The 24,452-nt window shown below is 45.4% G+C and overlaps 1 protein-coding gene across 1 annotated transcript in view; it reads left to right on the top strand.

Moving 5' to 3' along the window:
- Positions 1 to 502: 502 nt before the first annotated feature.
- PTEN (phosphatase and tensin homolog) overlaps positions 503 to 24,452 on the top strand; it is a 31,806-nt gene continuing 7,856 nt past the window's right edge. Inside the window, exons 1-3 of the mRNA XM_053451274.1 lie at positions 503 to 1,010; positions 12,037 to 12,121; positions 22,623 to 22,667. Of these exons, the coding sequence (XP_053307249.1) occupies positions 932 to 1,010; positions 12,037 to 12,121; positions 22,623 to 22,667 (209 nt within the window). The 5' untranslated portion in view covers positions 503 to 931. The remainder of the gene's footprint in view (positions 1,011 to 12,036; positions 12,122 to 22,622; positions 22,668 to 24,452) is intronic.

Genomic DNA, 24,452 nt, shown 5'->3' on the forward strand with positions numbered 1-24,452 from the left:
GAGAGGGAAATGAAGCGCAGAAAAAAATGACATTTCGCAAAGTTCCCCACTTATATACCACGTGACTCCCCCTCCTCAAGGAACGAAAAGTAGTCCTAGACACGCAAATCGCAAATCCCTCCGACACCATTTGGAATTCTCCCATATTCTTTGTGGCAATCGGCCCTTTGTTTCACCAAAAGGTTCTCGAGTGAGCAGCTAAGCGTCCACCGCGTTCTTCTGTGAAATGGTTCCGCTCGGTACGAGCAGTCAGTGGAGCCGGGAGGTGTCAGTTGGCGGATGATGTGGCGGGGGAACTGCTTCTAGTTAGGCGGAGTGATTCTCTCAAGCAGTCGCGGAAGGATACGTTTTACCTCTTTGCTGCCTCTCTCTGGGAAGCCATGATGGGAGCTTGAACGTGCGGGCTGTGGAGACATGATACCTGGCAGGCGGGCTCCAGTACTCCCCACACCGGCGGTTTAACGGTTCTCCGGTCCGGTACGGCAGCTACTGAAAGGCTTTAAGGAGTACGGACTTGCTGCTCGGACGACTCTTCGTTTACTCCCCGGGGTTCGGTGTTGAGCCCGGGGCAGGGTGGAGGGGAGAGCCGGGAAGGACTGTGTTAATTCGCACTGCCCTGTTAACGGCGGCGGGGGTCGTCATTTTCGTCACTTCTTCACATCTGGATATCCGGAAGACCCGACTGTCACCGTGCGGTCGCAGTAGGCCGCATCCACCGGCTCTCCTGACATCCCCACCCGGCCATACTCTGGCCTCCCCCGGCAGCCCCCGTGGAAGCAGTAGTAGCAGAAGGAGGAGAAGGGGGAGGAGAGGAGACCTGAGCGGCCGAGTAGAGGAGTGTGATCAGGGAGCTGGGGCCGCTGCTGCCCCCCAACAGCAGCACCTCTCAGCCCCCCTCTCCTCCTTTTTCCCCACCCCCAGACTCCCCGACATGACTGCCATCATCAAAGAATTCGTCAGCAGGAACAAAAGGCGATACCAGGAGGATGGATTCGACTTGGACTTGACCTGTATCCCTTTTTCATTTATATGGAATGGGCTTTTATTTGCCCCGATCGCCTTCAGATGCATCCTGTCAGAACATCTGGGTGGGAGGGGGTGAGGTGGGGGCGATCTGCTTAATGTCTGAAGTCATGCTATGGAAAAAAGTAAGAATCTGATGAAATCCGTGAATTTGCGGTTGCCGGTGGCTTTGCGGTGTGTTGTAGGGGGTGAAGGTTTGGTACCCCCTCTTGTGATTGTCATCCTAGGGGCCCTTGTAGAGCGATGCAGGCATTGAAGTTTGACATCATGCACTATTATAATGCGATCCACCTCCTGTAGCAAACCCCACCGAGTCTTCGCTCCCAATGCGGCGATGAGGAACTAGTAGGCCTGGCTTTCGGTGTAAGAAGTGCACAGATCTGCTATAGTCTCCCTTCAGGCTGCATGTGCTGCTGCACCCTTTGCACTTCAGTTTGGACAGGGACCCCCTCAGAGATCAGTGCATATACACGATTCAAAAGGAATCTCTGATTCGAGATCATTTGCATGTGCTGTTGTGCATAATGTAAGGGTTAAGTGGAACAGCCTCCCAGCAGAGGTGGTTGAGGTTAATGCATGGGATAGGCATATAGTTATTCTGAATCTAAAGACCAGACCAAGAGCTGATTAAGGTTTGAATCTTTACAGAGAGAAAGGAGGCAGGTTAGATGGGCCGAATGGTTCCCCCCCCATCAGATTCTGCGTTTTATGGTATGTTTGCCTTGTTCTGAGAATTCCCACAATAATCTGCTGTCTTCATAACTTCCAGCCTTATGGGAAATCAGTCCGCTGGCTGGTTATATAGTATATCCGATTTGGGTAAAGCTTTTCTGTATTTGGTACATCACTGAAAACTGGTCGATGATATTGAATTTGGAGCGTATATAAATATTGTTACGTTTCTCCAAATTCCTGTACTCTTTGCTGTGCCTGTCATATTCAAGAAACGCCAACTTAAATTGTGCAAATCTGAGCTAAGGCCGAGCGATCCGTTTAGTAAGTTGCTAGACTTGGCTTCATTCTGGCTTTGCATGGAGTAGTTATTTAGTCGGCCGAGTCTGACTATTTTATTTTTGGTGAATTTATGGCTGATTTTAATACCGTGTTGAATATATAACGACTTTAGAGTTTTATTTTTATTTATTAGGAAGATCGTGCTTCACATGCCTCCCGAGTGGGGTTCTTGCGTTTTCAGGTTGAGCCGCTAATTACACAGAATGTTTCCTCTCCTAAAATGTTACTTATGAAGCCTCCTCCTTATTGAAATGTAGCATCTAATGTCTAGCAGCTGAGCTGTCTGAGCATACATCGATCCGAAGTTACATGTCGATGCCTCGATCCGTAATGAAATGACGAGGGGCTGGTTGTGAGCCTTTCTTCTGGGACGGTTCGGTGGAATGTGAATTGTTGAAGGAAGTGGGCAGTCACTTGTATTTCCCCCATTATGTTTTACAGTCACACACACACTACCATTCAAAAGTTTGGGGTCACTTGGCTGTTTTTATGTAGCATAATTGCAAACACATTTCTAATGATCATTTAGATCCCTTTAGACTTGGATTAGCGAACACGTTTTGTTGGAGCGCGGGAGTGATAAAGGGCCTCTGTATATCCATGAAGCGATTCCAGCTCCAGTAGTCATTTACAACATTAACATGCGCTGTATTACTGATCCAGTGACCCCAAACTTTTGCACGGTTGCGAGTATATTTACGTCATTGCTTTGCCAGGGTCAGCGTCCTCATACTCTGACCAGTCGCTTCTGCTTCGGATCAGGCGATGAGCCTGGCCTTGTAGTGTTACTGCGGTTTAATGGTATTAGCCGACCCCGGCATATACAACCTCTTATCACGCCTGCAGACACTGAGAGATGTTATGTTTACCGTTCTATCGGCCTGGGACCATGCGTTTCCCCGCCGTGTTCATGTACTTGCCGTCTGCTTCCCGTTGTAACCCCCACGAGTAAGTGTGCTTCTTCCCAGCCAATAATGCCCCGATATCTTCAGGGTAGAAGCGATCCCAGAGACAGATCAGATCCTGTTGAAAATGAAGTCCGCGCGGGCGAGGATTGCATCAGACTCTTTGCAGGGTTTTTTTTTGTTTGGTAGAGAAGCTGGTTGAAGGAGAACGTTGGTTGTTGTGGATTGGATCCAACAGTTCCTTGGCTTCCATTATTATATATTGTCTCTTTCCATTTGCAATAATTATAAGGAACCAGCATATAATTATTTGTGTTTCTGAATGCTGTCATTAAGCGTGTAATAGAGTGCGTATTATTGTATAAGAATATGAGAACATTGAGAATTTGCTGTAGGTTATTTATATATTTCCTCTGCTTTTTTAATGAATATTATGGGTCCGCGGCGTTGCCCTCTCCTCTGCTTGGATACCGGGTAATGATGCAGTTCCACTGTCCCGTAATACAGTCCCAGAGGTTATCTGCAGCTCCTCACCTGCTTGATGTCTGTGAGAACACCTTTCCCAGAGACTTTTTTTCCCGATCTGTAATGGCTTTATATTTGTTGTTTCTGCAGAAACACTTTAGGTTTGTTATATGTAGAAAATTCAGAACTTGGTAACATTTCTCTACTCAAAATGTTTCCGTATACCCAACATTGTGGCGGGAAAACGGTTATCCTTCTCGCTAGTACTTTTCTTATTAGATTGTAAGCTTGCAAGCCGGGCTCTCTCTACCTAATGTATCGGTTTGTTTTAGTCTGTCAATTATTTTCTTATACCCCTTGAATATATGTATTGTATTAAGTGCTATGTAATAATAATTTGAGTAAGCAGGGTATAGAGTTAAAGCAGGGACTCCTATGCCTTGGCAGTTGAGTAACAGAGGATCATTTGTTTTGCTCTGTGATGAGTGCCATACTCTATACTTAATGTAATAAGCTATGAATATTGCACCAGTGTCCAGGATTCCTCATCAATAAGTTCCTCTAATGAGGAACGTCCGTGAGTTCTGCATATGTTATCTTTTCCATACCGGCCGTACAGATGCTGAGAATGACTGAACTGGTAGGATTTCCACCAAGTAGTAGAATAATTGTGACCCGATATCCATGCTTTACACTACAGCACCCCATCTGAATATACATTTATATAGCTGACTTAGAAAAAGCTATACTATAACTCATCGTAAGTAAATAAGGGTGTGTATGGATACCGTGTAAAATTCTCTGGGAATCCAAAGCTCCGATCCGTGCTCGGCCTTTATTGGAGGATGACGGGCGAACTTGGAGGCCGTTGTGTAAAAAGGAAGCCTTCATGTATACGTGGTGTCTCCTACGGACATGCCTTGTTAATTGCCACAAATATCAGCAAGTTGTAATGCTTTACGAGCTTGTGGAGCACATTATTACGCAACTAGTTCCCAAAAAACTTAACTGACTTATGGCGGCACGAACAGGACACTCATAGTTTACACTGTGACAGAGATCGAGGATATACCTGGAAATGTGCGGGGGTATACCACGGAAGCTTCTGAGAAATCCTCAATCACCTGAAACGTCAGTGACGGAGCACAGCTATATTCTACACGCGTTGTACCAGATAGTGCAGACGGTCCCCGTGGTATCGCAGTGTATAGGAGTCTTAGAGTCCAGTGTCCCATGCAGCGTGAGAGAAGCTGCAGCGCACAGCACCCTCACTGCTCCCGTTGTCACATGACAGGAGAAGGGCGAATGCGTGGTGGGAGAGCGGTGGGATTATGCACAATCCCAAAATGCTTTAGTAAGGGGAAAATACTTTATAACGAGGCCACTCGGGCATCATATGCTTGATAGTGTATGTGATACAAGGGGAGATGGACGCAGTAATCATCTGAGCCGTTGACTTTCGCAGTTATACCAAGATGCATTCTAGGCTTTAGAGCGTGTCCCAAGTTGGTAGAAACGGAGGTGTTTAAATGTCCCGTATGAAAAATATTGAGCATTAAATTCTGTGGACATATCCAAGAAGCCAAGTTGCCTAACATTTTATGCATTTTTTAGTTTCGCGTGCGTTTCAGCCATGTTGTGGGTCCCTGAAATAATCCATTCCTGCTTGCCTTTGATCCTGGGAATTAGTGGTAGAGAGAGTTTGGTTCCTTGCGGGGTTATTCTTGGTGTTGCACCAAAGGATGGAAGAAAACGGCACAGAGACGGCGCTAGTCTTGGGTCTCGCCTGACCGTGTTGCCACAACAAAATCCGAATTTTCTGAAGTCGCCATTGACATGGCAGGTATTCTTCACCTCTTGATAAACCGCATTCTTTATACAGAAAGACGAGCTGCGATCTGTTACTTGATGGTCAGGTTTTTCAGAATGCTTGGCAGGGTTGGGTATGTTCATTAAGACTCTTCCACTATTTTCCCTAAAATAAGCTTAGTTTCCGGTAACGAGTCTATTCAGAGGTCTTGTTGCCGTCTCGTTCTTGCATCGCACTGGCAGTCCAGGTACCCATCACAAGGATAGACTTTGTCACTTTTAATGTAACTCCACAGATTGTCTTCTCTCTGCTCAGCCACCTTATCTCTTCGTATCCCCCCCCCCCGGAGGTATGTCGCCCGCTAAGATTTTTGCATCACATTTGTCGGATTCCTCCACTTTTGAAATGCCAACAAACTCGTTTTGAAGACCTGAACACTCCACGGTTTAGGTGGCTGCTGGGTTTCATTCTGCATACTGCTTATGATTAAACATGGCTTGTCGGTACCTGTGTCGAAGCAGGAGGTCTTCTACCCCGGGTTGTCTGCATGATGTGTGTGTGATAAACTCTGGTTACTTTTCTTGTGTGGCTCTAATGCCGGTGTGCGCACGATGTTCCATATAGTAGTTTATTTGGTAGCAATGTATCGGTTAAATTGTTTTTGCAGCTAATAGGTGCTGGCTTTGTATATTTATTGGCATTTATTCACTAAATGAAGTGTTGACAGGTGCGTTGTGTTTCATTACATTATTGAGCCCCAACCCCGGGAGCTTCTGCTGTAGGAAGAGCTTGACCTGCTCTGTATAACGTATATTTAAGTCTGTAAATCTTTACACATTGAACTATGCATCATACGGGGCCTTCGCGTTGAAGAAACATTTGTTGCCCTTCATAATGAATAGTGAAGTGAGGGAGTTAAAACCACAACTTTCCCTTGAATCAATAAAAAACCTGCTTTGCTAACCAAAATGACCAGGTCTGCAAAAGAAGTAAGTTAAATATTTATCACTCCCCTCTAGCAAGTACTAAAGCAACATGTTCAAGCTGTTAGCGTCCCTGGCGGGCTGCGCTGGGCTCACCTTGGGGGGGGTCCGATATCACCTGGGTGCTGTCCAGTGCTGAAAGAAATGCCGAATGCTTTATTACAACCGGGATAGTCGCGAAGCCCGTTAAATAGGCCTCCGGGCATGTGAACTGCTGGCGCTTGTTATATAAGTGATTTCGTCAACCTGATTTCACGTTTTATTGCTTCCCGCTGCAGCCGTTGGTTGTAGAATCCGGGTCATATTTTCGGGGAGCTTGGGCCGCTGTTATGCGATAAGGAATCGCCGTGTTTCCTCATGACGACTTCAACGTGAGGGTCTGAGGATCTGCGAACGGACGGCGCGGGTCAGTAAACCCGATCTGTCATTGTTTTAAGTGTAAAAAACAACGTTTGACCGCCTTTTCAGCTATCTTTTAGTGATCGCATCCTTTCACACCCTTTGTGTGCTGGTAAATCTTGTGTTTGAGCTCTTGCTACACGAAGGTTTTGAATAAATGCCCCCTTTGAGGCTGACCTTTAATTTCTGTTTCCAAACGGCTTCATCTCCGGTGTTCAAAGAAAAGTGGAATGCCGAGAGGTTTTGTCTGCAGCCGGGGCAGCGGTTAGAAAACCCAGACTTGGAACAACACGGCCGGTTATTAAACATTCATGTTTCTTCCATAATCTGCCCTGGTAACTAGTCGGGGTTGAGCGGGAAGTGAGATGGGATTGCCGGGGAGGGTTCATGGTTATTGAGTCGGGTTTCCCCGCTGCATTCATTTTAGTAAACCTGCCTTTCTGCTGCTCCTCCTAAAGAGTTTTTTAAGCTGGATCTAAAATGCAGTATTTTTGGTGACGATAGGAAATAGATCCGCTAATAAACCAGTTTCATGTAAATTCCGATAGTGTGTTATTGGTTTTGTGGTTTGTGTCCCTCGCATTGATCCAGTTTTGTGGCTGGCATTGTTATTATTATGAAACATGTTGGTGATCCGGGGAAAGTATGTTTCCCTCGACATGCTTTATTTCTGGACAGATAGATAAATTCATTCATTCATTTTTGGTTGCATAATATGCTTTATTTTTTTTTATTTTTAAATTGTATTTAAATTTTTATTTGTTGTCTCAACTGGAACTTCCTCTCCTCAGAAGTGAAAAATTACAGCCAAGTAAACATCCCAGAGTTCCCTAGTTTTAAGTATATCAGCGATTTGGTTGGTCAGATCATTCTCGTCATCGTTTAATATTATTCCTGCTTTATTCACATACCTGCAACCTGAGTTTCAATCAGTAGGAAACACACCAAATGCAGGCGTCGCCTTCTCGTGTATACCGGGGAGCATCGGTTTGCGATTCTCTCGGTTATGGCCCCGGTTTCAGGCCCCGCTGTATTAAGTGACCTCGTTCCAATAACGAATGGTATTTGGAAAGGGGCTCCTGCGTGCCGAGCTCGGGGATCGCTCTGCAGCGGCATCCTTGCGTTGTCTCTTTTGTAGCTATTGCTTTCTACAGCCATGTGCTAAACTTTTTCCCGCACGTAGCGCAGATCTACACTTTGTGATGACCACGGTGTCTTCTGCAGCAATATTGTTTGTCAGAATAGCCCGTTGTCACTTGGTTTACTGTTACCCAGATATAGCTAAAACATGTGAACCCCCCCCCCCCCATAAAATATTTGATTAAATTCTTTCCCATACGTGCGATGGCCAGAGCAGATCCAAACTAGGGGTAATCAGCAGGCGCTAGGACTGCATCCACAGGGTGTTTATGTAGAAACTAGAATGGAAATGACGTGCCTATTAAACTTTTTTTTTTGTTCTCTCTGTGAAATCAGCCATCAGAAATATTCCCTGGGAACTATTGCTTCACATATGGAACTTTGCCATAGGATTGACCTTCACGCTTTACCCACTATATGCCATTCATGAGTTTATTGATCTCTGAGCAAAAGCTTCACTGAGGTATCCCGCGGTGCCAGGTAAAGCTGCAGTTCTACTGCGCCGGATAGTTAGGACCGCAGAGGTTCTTAAAGGCTTACGCGATGCTACTGAGGGTTTTTTCTCAGTGATGTATATTAGGATGATAACGTTGGACCTTTGTTTCCAGGACACATTCAGGTTGTTGCGGGCTGGTAAATGCTGCTCTTTAGTGCATCCCACATAACTTACATGTTCTGGCCTGCAGCATGGCAAACACGTATGTGATGTGTATGAAAGTCTATGGAGGAAGAGATTTCATTGGTTGAGCAGGACCTTGGCAGTGCCATAAACAGCCAGCTCAGTGTGATAGAGCAGGGAAAGTACCCCCCGATATCACATGACCCACAAAAAAGGGAGGTTTATCAGAACAAGAAGGAAAACCAGGTTTTGGTTACTTTATTCAGAGTTGTATTTTGTGCTGAAGGAGAAATCATGGGGCTGCCCCTTTTTTGGCTTTACATTTGGGGAGCTGTAGGTGGGCAGCCCCAGTGCTCCGTCACTGCCTTATAGCGCGTGTATGTGTGACGGTGCGTGTGCTGCACGGAGTGTCCCTGCAGTGGAAGGCCGGTTCACGTTCACTTTGTTGCCCATCAACCCTTTCGTGGACCGGCTGTACAACAAATTGGCAAACTATGCTTGAATGGCACGAAATGTTTCTTTAATACGTGTGATAGCAGAGTGGCTAGGATTGTCAGACCGCAGAGGGGGGCAGCAGGGCCTTAAACTGCCCCTCCTGTGAAGAATGCTGCCCTGGGTGGATTCCGCATTGCATTTTGATTATCTGTAACGGGCAACACACCCATCTAGTCGACGCAGACCATCCGCTTCATGGGTTTTCCCCAAGAAGAACCTCCGTGTGATGCGGTGATGCTCGTGTTAAAGATCTCAGGAGCGACTGGACTCTTGGTGCGTATGAAGGAAACGATCCGGCTTCTTTAGCTTTATATGTGAGTTTCCGCTCTTGTTCTGACCCGGTGACGTGCCATTAAGGCGTTAAATTAAGTGGTTGTTGGAATGCTAGCGCCGGCTGGATTGTGATCAGTGAGTACAACCTAATGCTTTACATCACATCCTTTGTGATTGTGATCTCTCCGCCTCGCCCGCGTGAACTCTGATCCATGAGTGTTCCCCGCCGTTACTGTGGGCGAGAGAAACCGGCATTCTTCGAAGAACATTTGTAAACGGCTCTTCAGCCAGAAAGGATTATTTCACATTCTCGCTCGCTCTCTCTCTCTTTTGAATATAACAGCACTATTTTCAAGCGTAGTCACTTCAGAAATGATCTTGGCAAACGGCATGAATATATCCCCTATGCTGAAAATACCAAAGGCGTTTTCCTTGGCCTAAATGTGGCTGCTGGAGCACAAAGTGTTCAGTGTCTGAAAGGGGAGATTCTGCAGCGAGTCTGGCCGTAGCGGAGAACAGACACGGCTTTATATAACACCCCCCCCCCGGCGTGGCCACTGTTAACCTGTTAGCCGAAGTTACTCTGAGGACTAGCCTTTTACTGTCACAGAGCACTTTTGCAGCAAAAAGACAATTTCCAGTAAAATCATATATTTCGAGTTTTGGTTGAGATTCTGTCCCTGATTGTTTTGCAAAACAGTCTATTTTAACCGTTGATATATGTGTGCCTCAAATGTATTTATTTGCTAGGAATGCATTCACCGTCACAGCAAGGCAAAACCAAACATTTCTTTGCTTAAATTGTATGATTTGGTCATCTCTGTAATAAGACAGACTTGGGTAACTAAGTGCAGTATTTAATTGCATTTTTTCAAACAGAAGAGCACAGTAACGGCTTGTAAAATCGATTTTTGATTTGATAGCCGGTGTAACGCCTTAGAGGCAGTATTACCAGCGTTTTCCCTTCTGTCATTTAGCCAATTTTACTGACTTTATGCTGCGATTAACCCTTTAGGCTAAGAATCTCTTCATTGTAAATGCGTGCTGTGCAATGTTACAAACGTCGGGTAATCTGAATGATACAGAAGCTGTGGCCGGGGACCCTGCTTACAGTATTGTGTATATCATGTGGAGTTGCACGCCCCCCCAGTGATTTTCCTTTCATTCCAGTATGTTTAAGTTTTGCAGCGAGCATTAACGAAAGTCGGTGCCAGACTTTAAGGTCGGAATATATTTGTCTCGACGCGTATTTAGTCCGGGGCAATCGGACGTCAGTTCTTCTACAGCTGAAAAGGCAGTTAAGGTCGCTCTGTACCCTCAAGTAAAACGGTCTATACCCCAAATGTTGTTTACAAAGAGATTTCTTACATATCAAAATATCATCCTGTCCTACAGCAAGCAATAGGATACTGTATCCGGTGTGCAGAAGAGACCGCTTCACATTGTGTTCTTGTTGTGCGGTTGAGTTTGTGACTCGTTTTGTTTAATGTCACTACTGCTAAATCATGTTTGTTGCCTTCATCAGGCATACGATTGGGTTCTTGTTAATCGCAATGCTGATGAACACGCTATACACGTATAATCTGGAGCCCTGTGTACTCCATCATTCAAAAGTTTGGGGTCTCTTGGCTGTTTTAATGGAAAACAAGGACCAATTAACTAAAGGCCCTATGTAGTTGTATAAAGTACATCTATGAAAATACTCCAGGAAAAAATCAGCCATTTTCCAGCAACAATAGTAGTTTATAATGTCTATGCTGCATTTCTGATACATTCGATTTTATTTAATGGACATAATTAGCTTTTCATTCAAAAACAGTGTCTGCGACCTCAGACTTTTGTTAGTGAGTGCATATCATGTATAGTATTTGAGGGCTCCAGATGCACCGCCGATGCTGTTTATCCTTCCTGGTAACGAGTAATGTTTTGGACGAGGTTGAGATGTCTGCACCGTACCTGGGATTTCAGCAGACTGGCCGGTTTGTATCCCTTCTGACTTACTGTATCAGGGAATAGTTCTTCATCCTATGCTAGCATTACTCCATGGTCGCTCGGGAACTTGTGTGAAACTTTACGGGTGTCTGCCCAGGGGGTGCTAAATCACGTGTTTTACTAAATTCTGCAAAAAATATATATATATCTAAGGCTTTGTTTTTTCCTTTAGTCATTCAAAGGTTAAATATGTGAATATTTACAAGTTATTTCCATGTGTGTGTGAAGTTCATCCAGTTAGAGCATTTGTGAGGTCAGGATGAGGAGGCCTGGCTCGCGATCTCCGTTCCAGTTCATCCCAAAAGTATACGATGGGGTTGAGGTCAGGGCTTTGCGCGGCCGGTCAAGTTCTTCCTCAGCAAACTCATCCAACCATGTCTTAATGGACCTTGGTTTGTGTGCTGGGACACAGTCATGATGAAACAGGAAAGGGTCTTCCACAAAGTTGGAAGCATAACAGTCTCCAAAAATGTCTTTTATATGCTGAAGCATTAAGATTTCCCTTCACTGGGCCAAACCCTGCTTTCAGTAATTTAGAGGTGTCTCATTACTTTTGTCCATATAGTGATGCACATATCTAATATCTAATCTGCCATTTCTAGTTTTGTTGCACCTTTTGAATGTATTCACGGTAAGAGGCGCTGAGAAAATTGTTGATGCTATTCAAATAAAATAATAGTGGGAAATATTCCGTGCCCTTTTCAAGCTGTAGAAGAGAAAAATCTTGTGCTTGTTTGGGGATAGCTAAGCTGATTTGTGTAACATTAAAACAATATCTGATTGAGGTGTGGTGGTCAGAATACCTTGGGTAACAAAACTTGTTGAAATGCATTTTGTGCAGTCTGTTTTTTTACCTTCTTCCTAATTTTGAAAATGTCTTTCTATTATGTGTCTATTTCCTTAATTTTAACAATTCAGATATTTATCCAAACATTATAGCTATGGGCTTTCCTGCAGAAAGGCTTGAAGGTGTATACAGAAATAATATAGATGATGTAGTAAGGTAAGTAAACTGCTTCTTCTTTATACGTTATTTGTTGTGGGGAATGCACCAACTTTTAAGATTTTGTAGTAGATGGGATGATTCTACCCAGATATCTCAGCTCTGTGCCTGGGCTGACCCAGCTGCTAATGGTGGTTGCACATGCACGCGCTCGCATGAATGCGTTCACACGCATGCGTTCGCATGCGTACGCACGCTCGCATGCACGCGCACGCACACTCGCATGCACTCGCACGCACGCACACACACACTCGCACGCACGCACACACACACTCGCACACACACACTCGCACGCACACACACACTCGCACGCACACACACACTCGCACGCACACACACACTCGCACGCACACACACACTCGCACGCACACACACACTCGCACGCACACACACACTCGCACACACACACTCGCACGCACACACACACTCGCACGCACACACACACTCGCACGCACACACACACTCGCACGCATACACACACTCGCACGCATACACACACTCGCACGCATACACACACACTCGCACGCACACACACACTCGCACGCATACACACACACACACTCGCACGCATGCACGCATACACACACACTCGCACGCATGCATACACACACACTCGCACGCATGCATACACACACACTCGCACGCATGCATACACACACACTCTATTGCTGTGATTAATGCAATATTTCTTGCGTATCTTGATTGAAGTTTAAAAATCTGTAGCTGACTAGAATTGCCAACTTTGCTGTAAGGCCGATCCCTTACCCACTGGGTCCTGTCTTTTAAGTGGTGTATAACTGTACATCTTAACTCTCCTCGTAGAAGTTGTACGTTTTCATATAACCGAATGGCTGCATGTGAACGAGATGTGACCCAGATTGCATTGTGTGAGTGGCTTCCTTCATATTCCAACAGGAAGTATGATTACACAAAGGTAGCCAAATGCCGTCCCATTAAGCAGCGTCATTCAGCTGGTGCCTCCTGTATTCCTTTTTCCTGTTTAGCAGCTAATTGGCTAGCGATTGATGGCCTGTTCAGCCGATCCAAACATGAGTTTTATTGCGTTATAAAGGCATGCTAGATGGTAATCATTTGTTAACTACATGGGGTACAAGCTCATAGAAGGTCATATGTGCGGCCCATACCTGTCAGTATGGCTGCAACAACTAATCGATAATGAAAATCGTTACCAACGAATTTATCGATTAGTTGAATCGATTTTATTGAATATAACGCAGTTTTTTTTTCAAATGCTCTGAAAAATACTAATGTGTTACAATCAAACCTCAAACAAAGGTCAGATAATAACGCTAAGATCCAGATCCCCCACAGCGCTGCAGGGGACGCAGATCCTCCTCTCTGACAGCCGGCGTATCTCATATGTTACGGACTGTGCTCTTGAGTATGCGGGCTCTATCCACTAAATGACTGTCATGCACACAACATACACGAAGGCAGCACTTTTACATGTCCCTAACCAGCACAGATAAATGTCTCCTGTAAACATGGCGGCTGCCTTATCCATACAGCTATATCGACAGGCTAACTGCGGGAGACGGAAGCCGCAGAGTGCCCCCTCCAACACCCTGTAAGTCATACAGTCACGTGTCTTGACGGAAAGTGAGCTAATTGTGCGCCCGCAGTACGTCTACAAACGCCGCGGTGAGATGCCATCTTTTTGATTTCCAAGACTTGTTTGTGCCTATTTGTAAGTTGTAACGGTACATATATATATAAACACGACGCATTTTAAGGAAGACACAACATTGTTGCGTTAAGAAGTTGCGTTGAGAAGTACAGCTGAGAGACAACACTAAGCTAGAAATGTTGGGGGGAAACCTATTTTTGAGAACGAAAAAAAAACCAGTGCAGATATGGCTAATATATCCTACTACAACCCTAACTACTACCTAAAACCCCTGCCTTTCCACATTTACGGTCCTGGTGCAAGCTTATAGTCGCTTGAGTAATATGAAGATGATCAGGCTGGGTAGGCTATATCTCGTATCCTGGAGGTGGTTCTATGCCATAGATAACATTCATGTCACATGTAAGAGATTCATGTTATTGTTTCCATACGATAATGTGACCTCGTACACACGGTATATCCAACACACACACAAACACGCACAGATACTGTTTGAGAGGCAACCATGAAAAGATGTCATTTTATTTATCCGTTATTTAAAGGAGAAGTCTCATGGGGGGGGGGGACATTTTAACAGGCATTATGTACGGTGCTGGCACTGACAAAAATCCCGGTCTGATTTCAGTCCTTTATCTGCAGACCTGGATATTGTCGGATGTGATATTTTGGGTGACGCTTCCAGCTCAAACACTGTACTTAGTCGAAATGTTAAAAAAAAAACCCCCCCAATAGTTCAGACTTTCCACGTTTAGGGTCCTGGTGCGAGCTCATAGTCGATCGACTCCGATGATTCTGAAACAGAGTGATATGATGATGAACTCTCTTCAGGATCTGGCCGAGTAGGATATATGTCCTCGTATCTTGGAGGTGGCTCCGAAGGGCAACACTCGTCGATGTATTCTATGGTCGGCCCGCGCGGCCATGGAACGTTGTATTCATGGTCGCCCATTTGAAAAAGGATGCTGTTGTAGGAAGGAGGGTCCTCGCTCATTGGCGTATCATGTCCTGCTGCAAAGTATCGAGGTGGGGCTGACGGGAACACGGGGACTTCGTCACCCACGGTTTCAGGAACTGGCTGATTTCTGGAGGCTTCTGGGTCCTCCTCACAGTCACCGTCCGCATGGTGTTTGCTCATACAGGCAGCCGAGCAGAAACAAGCCGATTAGTGCGAGTGTGCTTATCTGCAGTACGCGAGCTTCACAGACTTTAGGGGTTGTGCTTGTGTTGGATGCTGGCTTGCAGGCTGGTACCACAAGTCCTGGGATACAGCTTTTGGTCCACGTGAAATCTATTAAACAAAGATGCTTTTTTTATTTTTGTCCCTTTTGTATGTAGAATATTTGCACCTAATAGGACTGTGTAGGTTTCAGCGTTAAACTGACAGGATAGAATGCTTATTTGGAGGTTTTCTAAATCATAGAGGCACTACATTTACAAAACTGAGAGGGTCGGATTTATACTCTGCCAATTATTCTTTCTTTATCCACACTTAATAAACATTGTGGCTAAAAGACGTAGCAATTGTTTTTTCAGAGGTGGATAGTGAATTTTCAAGTGACTTAAGTCAAAACCAAACTGTATAGAGAAACATTACACAGATTCCGCTGTCTCTTCCTCTGCCCATTATACGGTTTGTGTTTAGTTACGGGTATCACCTTTAAGAAATATCTATTTAATTCCAACCAAAGCCCAAGTCTTCATAGAAATATAGAGTGCAAATGTTTCATGTCCTGGAGCAGTGGTAGGAGATAAAGCCTTTGGACTCCAGAGACATGAACACCCGATGTATAGAATAGAAGTAGCTACTCCAGATTATTTGTACTTCTCTCTTGTTACCTTCTCTCTCGGGACAGGGCAACCAGTCTCGCCACAGGTTATAGGGTGAGAATGAATTATGTAGACCAAGAGGCGTTCAGAATATATTACAGATGTTTGGATGACCTGTCAGATATTGCATTCGTGGACCTTTCCTCTTTTCATTTCACCATAATGTCTTATGGTAACGCTGCAGGGGACCTGGATTCCCCTCGCTGTCGGCCGGTCTCTCACTTCCGTCTCTCTCCCCCCTCCCATACACCCCTCTGACTCCTCCCCCCTCCCGTACACTGCTCTGCCTCTCTCCCGACTCCCTGGTATTTTGTGAGCCTCCGTTGCTGAAGGCACTTTCACTGCAGCTTCATAGAAGCCTCAGCGTAAGTGAAGGTGCGTAACGGAGCCTGTCTGTGCGCATCGTGCAGACCCCTGCCGGCTGACAGAGAATCGAGGTCTCCTGCAGAGGACCATCCTCTCTGTCAGCCGGTGGGGGTCTGCATCGCACAGACAGCCTCCGTTACTGCCCTTCACTTACACTGCAGCTTCATAGAAGCCTCAGCGTAAGTGCATGTCAGCAACGGAGGTTCACAAAATACCAGGGAGTCGGGAGAGAGGCAGAGTGGTGTATGGGAGGGGGGAGGAGGCAGAGTGGAGTATGGGAGGGGAGGGGGCAGAGTGGTGTATGGGTGAGTTATAGTGGTGTATTGGGGGTATAATGAATTTCAGGGAGGCAGAATGGCATATCTGGGGGAGCTAGAGTGGTGTATAGGGGGAGGTAGAGTGGTGTATGGGGGGAATAATGAATTTCAGAGTGGCATATCTGGGGGAGGCAGAGTGTGAATAGGGAGAATTTCAGGGTGGTGCAGGGCATTTATAGGGAGCGGAGTGGCATATCGGGGTGCACAGTGGCATATAGGGAGGTATAAGGCATAAATGGGGGCGAGTGGCATATTGGAAGTTATAAGGCATATCAGGGGGGCATAAGACATATCGGGGGTAAAGGGTATATCAGGGGGCTCAGTTGGATATCACTGGCATATAAGGAGTATAAGGCATATCGGGGGCACAGTGGAATCTCTGGCATATAAGAGGTATAAGGCATATATGGGGCAGAGTGGCAAGCTGGGGGTCAGATGTGCATAACTGGGGGCAGTTTGGTAAATAAAAGAAAATATAAACAAGGCTTTTTTCTCCGTTTTTATTAAATATGAAAAATAGTTAACATATGAATTAATATTTACTAATAACTTTGTACACTGTGTTTGGGTTCTTGTAGCTTTTATTATGTCAGTAAAAAAAGAAGGTGAATAGCGAGAGGCCATTGCAATAAAGAGATGAAAGTGTAAATTGTACGTTTTTATTACATTATTTTAAATTTAAAAAAATTGCATTTTTTATCCGATTGATCGAAAAAATAATCGGCCAACTAATCGATTATGTTAGTTACAGCCCTAGAATAAAGAACTGCAGAGGGCTTTGGTAAAATGCTCTAGTACAGAAGTCCGTTCAGTAAGCTGTGGACTTGTTCCCCTTTTTATGTGGTTTTGTGTATAAATAGGCAAAGCAATGAGATTACTTGTCTCTCTCTCCGTGAAAGTTTGTAGCAGTCGCTGCGTTGATATCGAGGCGATTTGACTTCGGTAAGACTGTGGAGGTGGCGGGCAGAATATGTCTAGACTGCAGCGGAGGAGTATTAAAGTATGCCGCATATACTGAACGTATACTAAACGTGTCTCACGGGCAGGAAGGAATATTTAACCTCCCTCTAGGCTGATCAGCTGCTAGGTGTGTAGTCTATTAAAGAAAATACATGTAAGATGCTTTAAATATGACATCATCAGACATGTAACCTGTTTTACTAAATTTACCAGGGTGTCCGTTTTTTTTGGTAATGAAGAGACCAACATGCCAGGGACTCATGTTAAAGAAGCAAACATTATGTTTAAGTTTGTGTCAGCAGAGTGCCACTTAACCCTTTCTGTACCAAAGATTTTTTAGTACCCTACCTACTGTACCATTTTTACCATATATGTCGGTTTTATCAAGATTTCCCTTTTTGTGTTTTATTGACCCGTGCAAATTTATATATCTATTTTTTTATATCTTCAGGAGAAATAGGGCTTTTGTTTGAAACCGTAGAAATGGTGCCTGTATGAATGTGATCAGTAATGGACTTTGTGACTCTTGTGATACAGATGTATGAACGGGGTAATGTCGGCTCTATTCTCAATGCCCGGCACGGCTCTTACTGTTCAATGTTACGACGAGGGCAGCAGCTTCACAGAAGCCTTGGCAGATATGAAGTGATGGACGGGCACGGACAGTGCTTATAGGGTTTATTCGCTAAAAGTAGAGTCGGGGGATTTCCGCTCCTTAACCTCACTATTACTATGTTACTTATACAATGAAACTTATCCCGTCGGCTGCCCCCCATTTCGTGAATAAGCCCAGCAGTGTAACTTTGTATGCGTTCCTTGGACTGGTGATGCAACCTCTCTTTAGGTTGCGTTTGGGCTGTAAGAGTCGAAGCTCGCATCCTCTAAGTGCATTTCCTGGTTTTTGGGTTTTAGCAGTTGGCCTTCTTCCAGTCAGCACAATGACAAATAAAGGTGTAACGGCAGGGATACCGGTTTCACGAGGAGCGCACGCCGCCGAGATAACAGAGCAAGTATGAGGAAGCCAACAGAGCAGCCATAGCTAAAAGTCACTCCTAGAAACCATGAGAATAAACACTATAGGGCTGCAACTAACTATTATTTTCATAATCGATTAGTTGGCCGATTAATCGGATAAAAAAATGAATGTAAATTTTTCATTTATTTAAAATAATTTAATAAACAAATGTTAAAAACAAGCAGCAGAATAAAAAAAAAAACTTAAAATGCATTTCTTGTCTTTATTTCCCAACCTGCCCCCCCCCAGTTATGCACATTTGAGCCCAGGCTTGCCACGCTGCCTCCCACATATGCTGCTCCACTCTACCCCCACATGCCACTCCGTCTTCCCCAGATATGCCTTATACCCTCTGATACACCACTCCGTCCTCCCCTGATATGCCACTCTGCCTCCCAGACATGCCACACTGCCCTCCCCACATATGCCTTATATACCCTATATGCCTTATACCTCCAGATATGCCTTATACCCCCCAGATATCTCACAGACCTGTTCACAGCACACTGACCATACTTCTATAAATAAATACAGGGTTAATCTTCACTGCCCCAGGATTTAGGTTCCCCTTAGTTTGCCCCCCCCCCTTTTACCTCTAACTGCATCTTAAATTAACCTAATTAAATTAACCCTCAGTCCCCGTCATTAAATTAGCCCTAAAGACCCCATTAACCACAACTGCCCCTAAATTAACCCTAAACACCCCATTAACCACAACTGCCCCTAAATTAACCCTAAACACCCCATTATCCACAACTGCCCCTAAATTAACCCCCACCTCCCCTAACTTTCAGCAGCCCAAATATTAATTTTATACTTACAGTGAGTAAGAGGCGGGGCCAGTTGTCACAGTTACCGCTGTGAGTCACTGAAACGGATTATATAATGAGGGGTATTTTTCAGAGCATTTGCTCTGAAAAAACCCTCATTTTATAATCGATAAAAATCGATTCAACTAATCGATAATGAAATTTGTTGGCAACTATTTTCATTATCGATTTTATCAATTTAGTTGTTGCAGCCCTTAAACGCTATGAAGTCTTCCCACATCTATAGATCTATTTCTCCAAATAATAATAATAAAAGGTACTTTCTTCTGTACAATCTCCGCTGATGATAATCAGAGCAACTGTGGAGATCTGACAAACTCCTTACTTTAGTTCGGTGTTTGAGGCCGTCGGACTGTGATGGTTGCCCTCTTTACAGAAGACATGCGTTGTAGGCAGGGGTTAGGAACGCATCTGAAATGTTGCACGTTGTTTTCTCGACACATTGCTGGAAGGGTTGGTTGGTTGCATGGGTAGAATTGAGTACCGGGGGTTCTTAGCACCTGGGGGTTGCCCCGTCGTTTAAATGGGCAGATTTGTTTTAACATAAGCTGCCGCGTATGAAAGAACACACCATTTAGGCAGAGAGAGCGCAGGAGTAGTTAGCTGATCGGGCCGGTTATGGATGAGAAATCAAAGGAAGTTGGGGACAAAAAATTATTTTTCTAGTGGTGGCCACTGAAAACACATTTTATCAAAAATATTCTGTAATTGACGTGTATATATTTGAACGTCTAAGTTTGCTGTTTGATGACTGATTTTTTTTCGTATAACAACGGTGAGACCATTTAAAAATCACTAAGCTGAGGGCTATGCAATCATATTTTAAATAATACTAGAGCTGAAACAACGAATCGATAAAATCGATAATAATCGATAACGGAAATCATCGATAACGATTTCCGTTATCGATTAATCAAGTGATCAATTCGTTGTTGGAGCACTCGGCTCCTTTTACTTACCTCCGCGAGCGTTCCCCGCTTCTGCTACACGCTCTGCAGTCTCCGCCTTCTTTTAGCTACGTGACGGATGTGACGCGTTCCGGAGGTAAGTATTCTTCATGTCTATGTGCACGGATCGCACAGAGCCACTCGCACAGAGCGAATCGCTCTGTGCGAATGGAGCCACTCGCACAGAGCGGTTCGCTCTGTGCGAGTGGCTCCACTCGCACAGAGCGGTTCGCTCTGTGCGAGTGGCTCCATTCGCACAGAGCGGTTCGCTCTGTGCGAGTGGCTCCATTCGCACAGAGCGGTTCGCTCTGTGCGAGTGGCTCCATTCGCACAGAGCGGTTCGCTCTGTGCGAGTGGCTCCATTCGCACAGAGCGGTTCGCTCTGTGCGAGTGGCTCCATTCGCACAGAGCGGTTCGCTCTGTGCGAGTGGCTCCATTCGCACAGAGCGGTTCGCTCTGTGCGAGTGGCTCCATTCGCACAGAGCGGTTCGTGAGTGTGGGTGCAGGGCAGAGTGGGGGTGGGGGTGCAGGGCAGAGTGGGGGTGGGGGTGCAGGGCAGAGTGGGGGTGGGGGTGCAGGGCAGAGTGGGGGTGGGGGGTGCAGGGCAGGAGACTGGGTGCAGGGCAGAGTGGGGGTGGGGATGCAGGGTGTGAGTGTGGGTGCAGAGCAGAGTGGGAGACTGGGTGCAGGGCAGAGTGGGGGTGGGGATGCAGGGCAGGGTGTGAGTGTGGGTGCAGGGCAGAGTGGGTGCAGGGCAGAGTGTGAGTGTGGGGGCAGGGCAGAATGTGGGGGCAGGGCTGGGTGCAGGGCAGAGTTAGAGACTGGGTGCAGGGGCACAGTGCAAAGTGCTGGGTGCAAAGTGCCAGTGCTGGGTGCAAAGTGCCAGGGCTGGGTGCAAAGTGCTGGGTGCAAAGTGCCAGGGCTGGGTGCAAAGTGCAAAGTGCTGGTGCAAAGTGCTGAATGCTGGGTGCAAAGTGCCAGGGCTGGGGCAAAGTGCTGGGTGCAAAGTGCTGGGTGCAAAGTGCCAGGGCTGGGTGCAAAGTGCTGGGTGCAAAGTGCTGGGTGCAAAGTGCAAAGTGCTGGGGCAAAGTTTCTTGAACAGTAATAGTCCACCTCTTTTCAGAATGTTTGGGGTTATTTTGTTTCATAAATATTGTGTTTGGGTTCTTGTACTTTGAAAATATTGTTTTTTATTACATCATAACAAAATAAGAATGTTAATGTAAATTTTAAGTTGTTTTTTAACATCCAGTTCATTAAATTCTTTTAAATAAACGAAAAATTTGCATATTGTTTTTTTTTATCCGATTAATCGATTAATCGAAAAAATAATCGGCCGATTAATCGATTATTAAAATAATCGTTAGTTGCAGCCCTAAATAATACTTTATCGTTAAGACGTTTAAAGGGACACTCCAGCCATCATGTGCAAGTAACGCACAGGGTGTTCTGCAGAACCCGCTCCCTCTGCGTTTGTCGCTTTCTCCACCCCAGCTTAATGCCGTAGCGGGTTGTGGCTCCGGCTCCAGCACCGGCTCGGGGAAAGCTGCTATGAATGAGTGGAAAACGCTGCCATTGATTTAAACAGGAACACTTTTTTACTGCCGATTTATGGGAAGCTTCAAGCAGCCAATCGGTGGCAGGAGTGGTCGGACTATGGATGAAGAGTTTTATTCTCCCCTGTTTTGGTAGAATGCCTATTAACATACTCACTGGTGGTAGTAATAAGACCCAAATACTGTGATGCATATATTCAGCAGAACAGGTGGACCGCCATCTTTAATGCCGGTAACTAAATGCATCATCGAGATTGTTCTTGGTGCAGCTGAATGTCCAGTTCATCCCTTGAAAAAGTGTCCAGGAAGCTTCAAAAACATTAGGGGGTCTGGGGTGGCTGCTACAAAAAGTTAGGGGGTCTGGGGGTGGCTGCTCTTTGATCATTGGCTGCTGTCATTCTATGTACTTTTTGAGGATCATTGTATATGAATTTATTATACAAAAAATGTCAAATGTATGGTGTGCAGCTTATGTTTTTAGAATGAAGAAAGCCCAAACGAGCTCCAGAAATAATTTTTAAAACATGTTTCTGTCTCATCTCACTTAATTGTCTTGTGACCAACGCTCAGTGTAACATTACAGATCTGCTTGCTTAGCAATCCATATTCTGTCAAACTGCAACGACATGTTTATAGCAGGTAGAGGATAGAAAAATTAGCCGTATGAAGTTTAACGAGAGACGTCCTCTGTCCTGCACCAACACGGACGTTCCGTTATACATGCAAACCCGCCGCTGGCATCAGGATTCAGCACTGAACCCTACTGGCAGCAAAGCCTGGGGTCTGCCGCCAGCTGCAGAATGTAGATGGTTTGGGTATGTAACTGTGCTGCGTTGCCTAAACGGTGCAGAGATAGATCGGATGTAGCAGTCATTTGCACATACTCTTTTTCCTTGTAGTAAGTGCCCCGTTGGTCCGGGTTTGTTCCAGCAGACCCCCCCCACCCCGCCATCTGATGCCAGGCAGCACCAATCTCATAAAGCAACCAATATGCATTTTGATCGGATGTTAATATTTGTTTTTCTTTCTTTCTAGGTTTTTGGACTCAAAACATAAAAACCATTACAAGATCTACAATCTGTAAGTATATTTCATAACCGATTGGTATGAATATAGAGTTCTATAAGTGAAAGTGTATTGCTTTGCGTTTCTCTATAGAGTAGAGGCTATTGTTTTACCGGCGTGTGTGCCCGGGACAATTAGTTGACGTAGTCTAATGGAGAGCTCTGTAAGCCCGGCTGTGTCAGTGGTGTGATGAGGTTAAATGGAATTTTGGCAAGCGTCCCCGTTACTTGATCTGCTTTAAATGGCTTGGAGGAAAGCCCATTGCTTGGCCTGTGACCGTGCACTGAATGGAAATAGAATGCATGGACAATGTAATTATCTTCAGGGCGGTTTGAGAAAAGCTCCCGGAAATCACAGGTGAACGTGAATTACTGGATTTAGAAATTGCTTTTTCCTTCCCTGTCTCCCCAACAGGTGGGCGCCCCCCCCCCCCATTTACAACAGCCCTGCCGTAGATTAATTAGTATGATGGGATTGCTTGACGATCGCTGTTCTCGGGTGTAGTGCAGAGAATGTCAGAATTTCCTCAAAAAAAACAAAAAACAAAACTATCACAGCTTTAGCCACCTTAAGTATGTACTGCGTTTAGGACTATACAATGTATACATCATATAGCAAAGTGTGTGTGCACGGTTATTGCGTAATGTAGTGTCCTTTCAATTCTGTGCCGAGGAAACCGTTTGGAATAAAAGACATAAGTAGTGCTCCTTTTAAGATAGAGTACGCAAATGTGGACAGTGGAAACTATTGGAGATCTAAGGGGCAGTTTAATGTCACACGCAGCCACGCAAAGTAACAATATGTTCTTTCTTTGGGCTTGGAGGAATTAAAAGGCACTTACCTTTAGGAAAGCTGCAGTGTACTGCCTCCCCAGCTTATATTTGTGCATGAAGCAGCCAATCAGGAAAGTGCTTCCACGATTTCGGTGGTGGGGGCGTGTATGGCTGGTGGTGGGGGCATGTATGGCAAGCTGGCATGCAATGTATTTGGCCAAGGAGCTGAGGGGAGGGTTCTTCTGGGGAGATCTGTTGATTTAGGCTACAAATACACATCCCATTTTAACCAGAAACCGGATACTCGTAGCGGTAACCTGTGTAAGCAGATGTGTTCCTTTTACAAGCGCTCCCTTTTGTAATTCATGAGCAAAGCAGGGCCAGTACCTAAATGTCCTGCATATAATTAAGTGTCAGTTGGTATGAGGTGGTTGAAAACCACAACTCTCTTTAGTGAATAAACATACATTACTGTCTTCACCAGAAGCCAAAGTCACAGAAGGAACCTGGCCGCTTCTGTAATGCGGAATGATGTGGGCAGTCTATGTTCCCAAATTCCTTCTTTAGGACTTTTGAGTTCACTTTGAATGGGCCGGAACTCATGCGTTTTGAGTCAAGCGGCAGGAGTCACAGCGAGCAACTCGTATGGCCTGCATTCAACTGGCTGACGCGGCTTACACTGATTTTAACGGGGGTCCGTGTGAGCGTCTTAGTGGGGGTCCGTGTGAGCGTCTTAGTGGGGGTCCGTGTGAGCGTCTTAGTGGGGGTCCGTGTGAGCGTCTTAGTGGGGGTCTGTGTGAGCGTCTTAGTGGTTTGGGTGAGTTCACTAAGAGGGTTTGCTTTCTAGGCGAGGCAGCCAGCGGAGGAGTTAATGAGACGGAAGTCTCATCTTCCGACTCCAGCAGCTAAATAATGCATGCGGTAAGATGCCCTGGAGTCTGTGCGTTAGAATAGTCTGCAGCCCGTTGGGTGAAACGGACGCGATATGCATTATATGGGGAAGCAGGAGATGAGATTTCCTTCACTC

Source organism: Spea bombifrons, chromosome 11 (assembly GCF_027358695.1).
Source record: "Spea bombifrons isolate aSpeBom1 chromosome 11, aSpeBom1.2.pri, whole genome shotgun sequence".
Lineage (NCBI taxonomy): Eukaryota > Metazoa > Chordata > Amphibia > Anura > Pelobatidae > Spea > Spea bombifrons.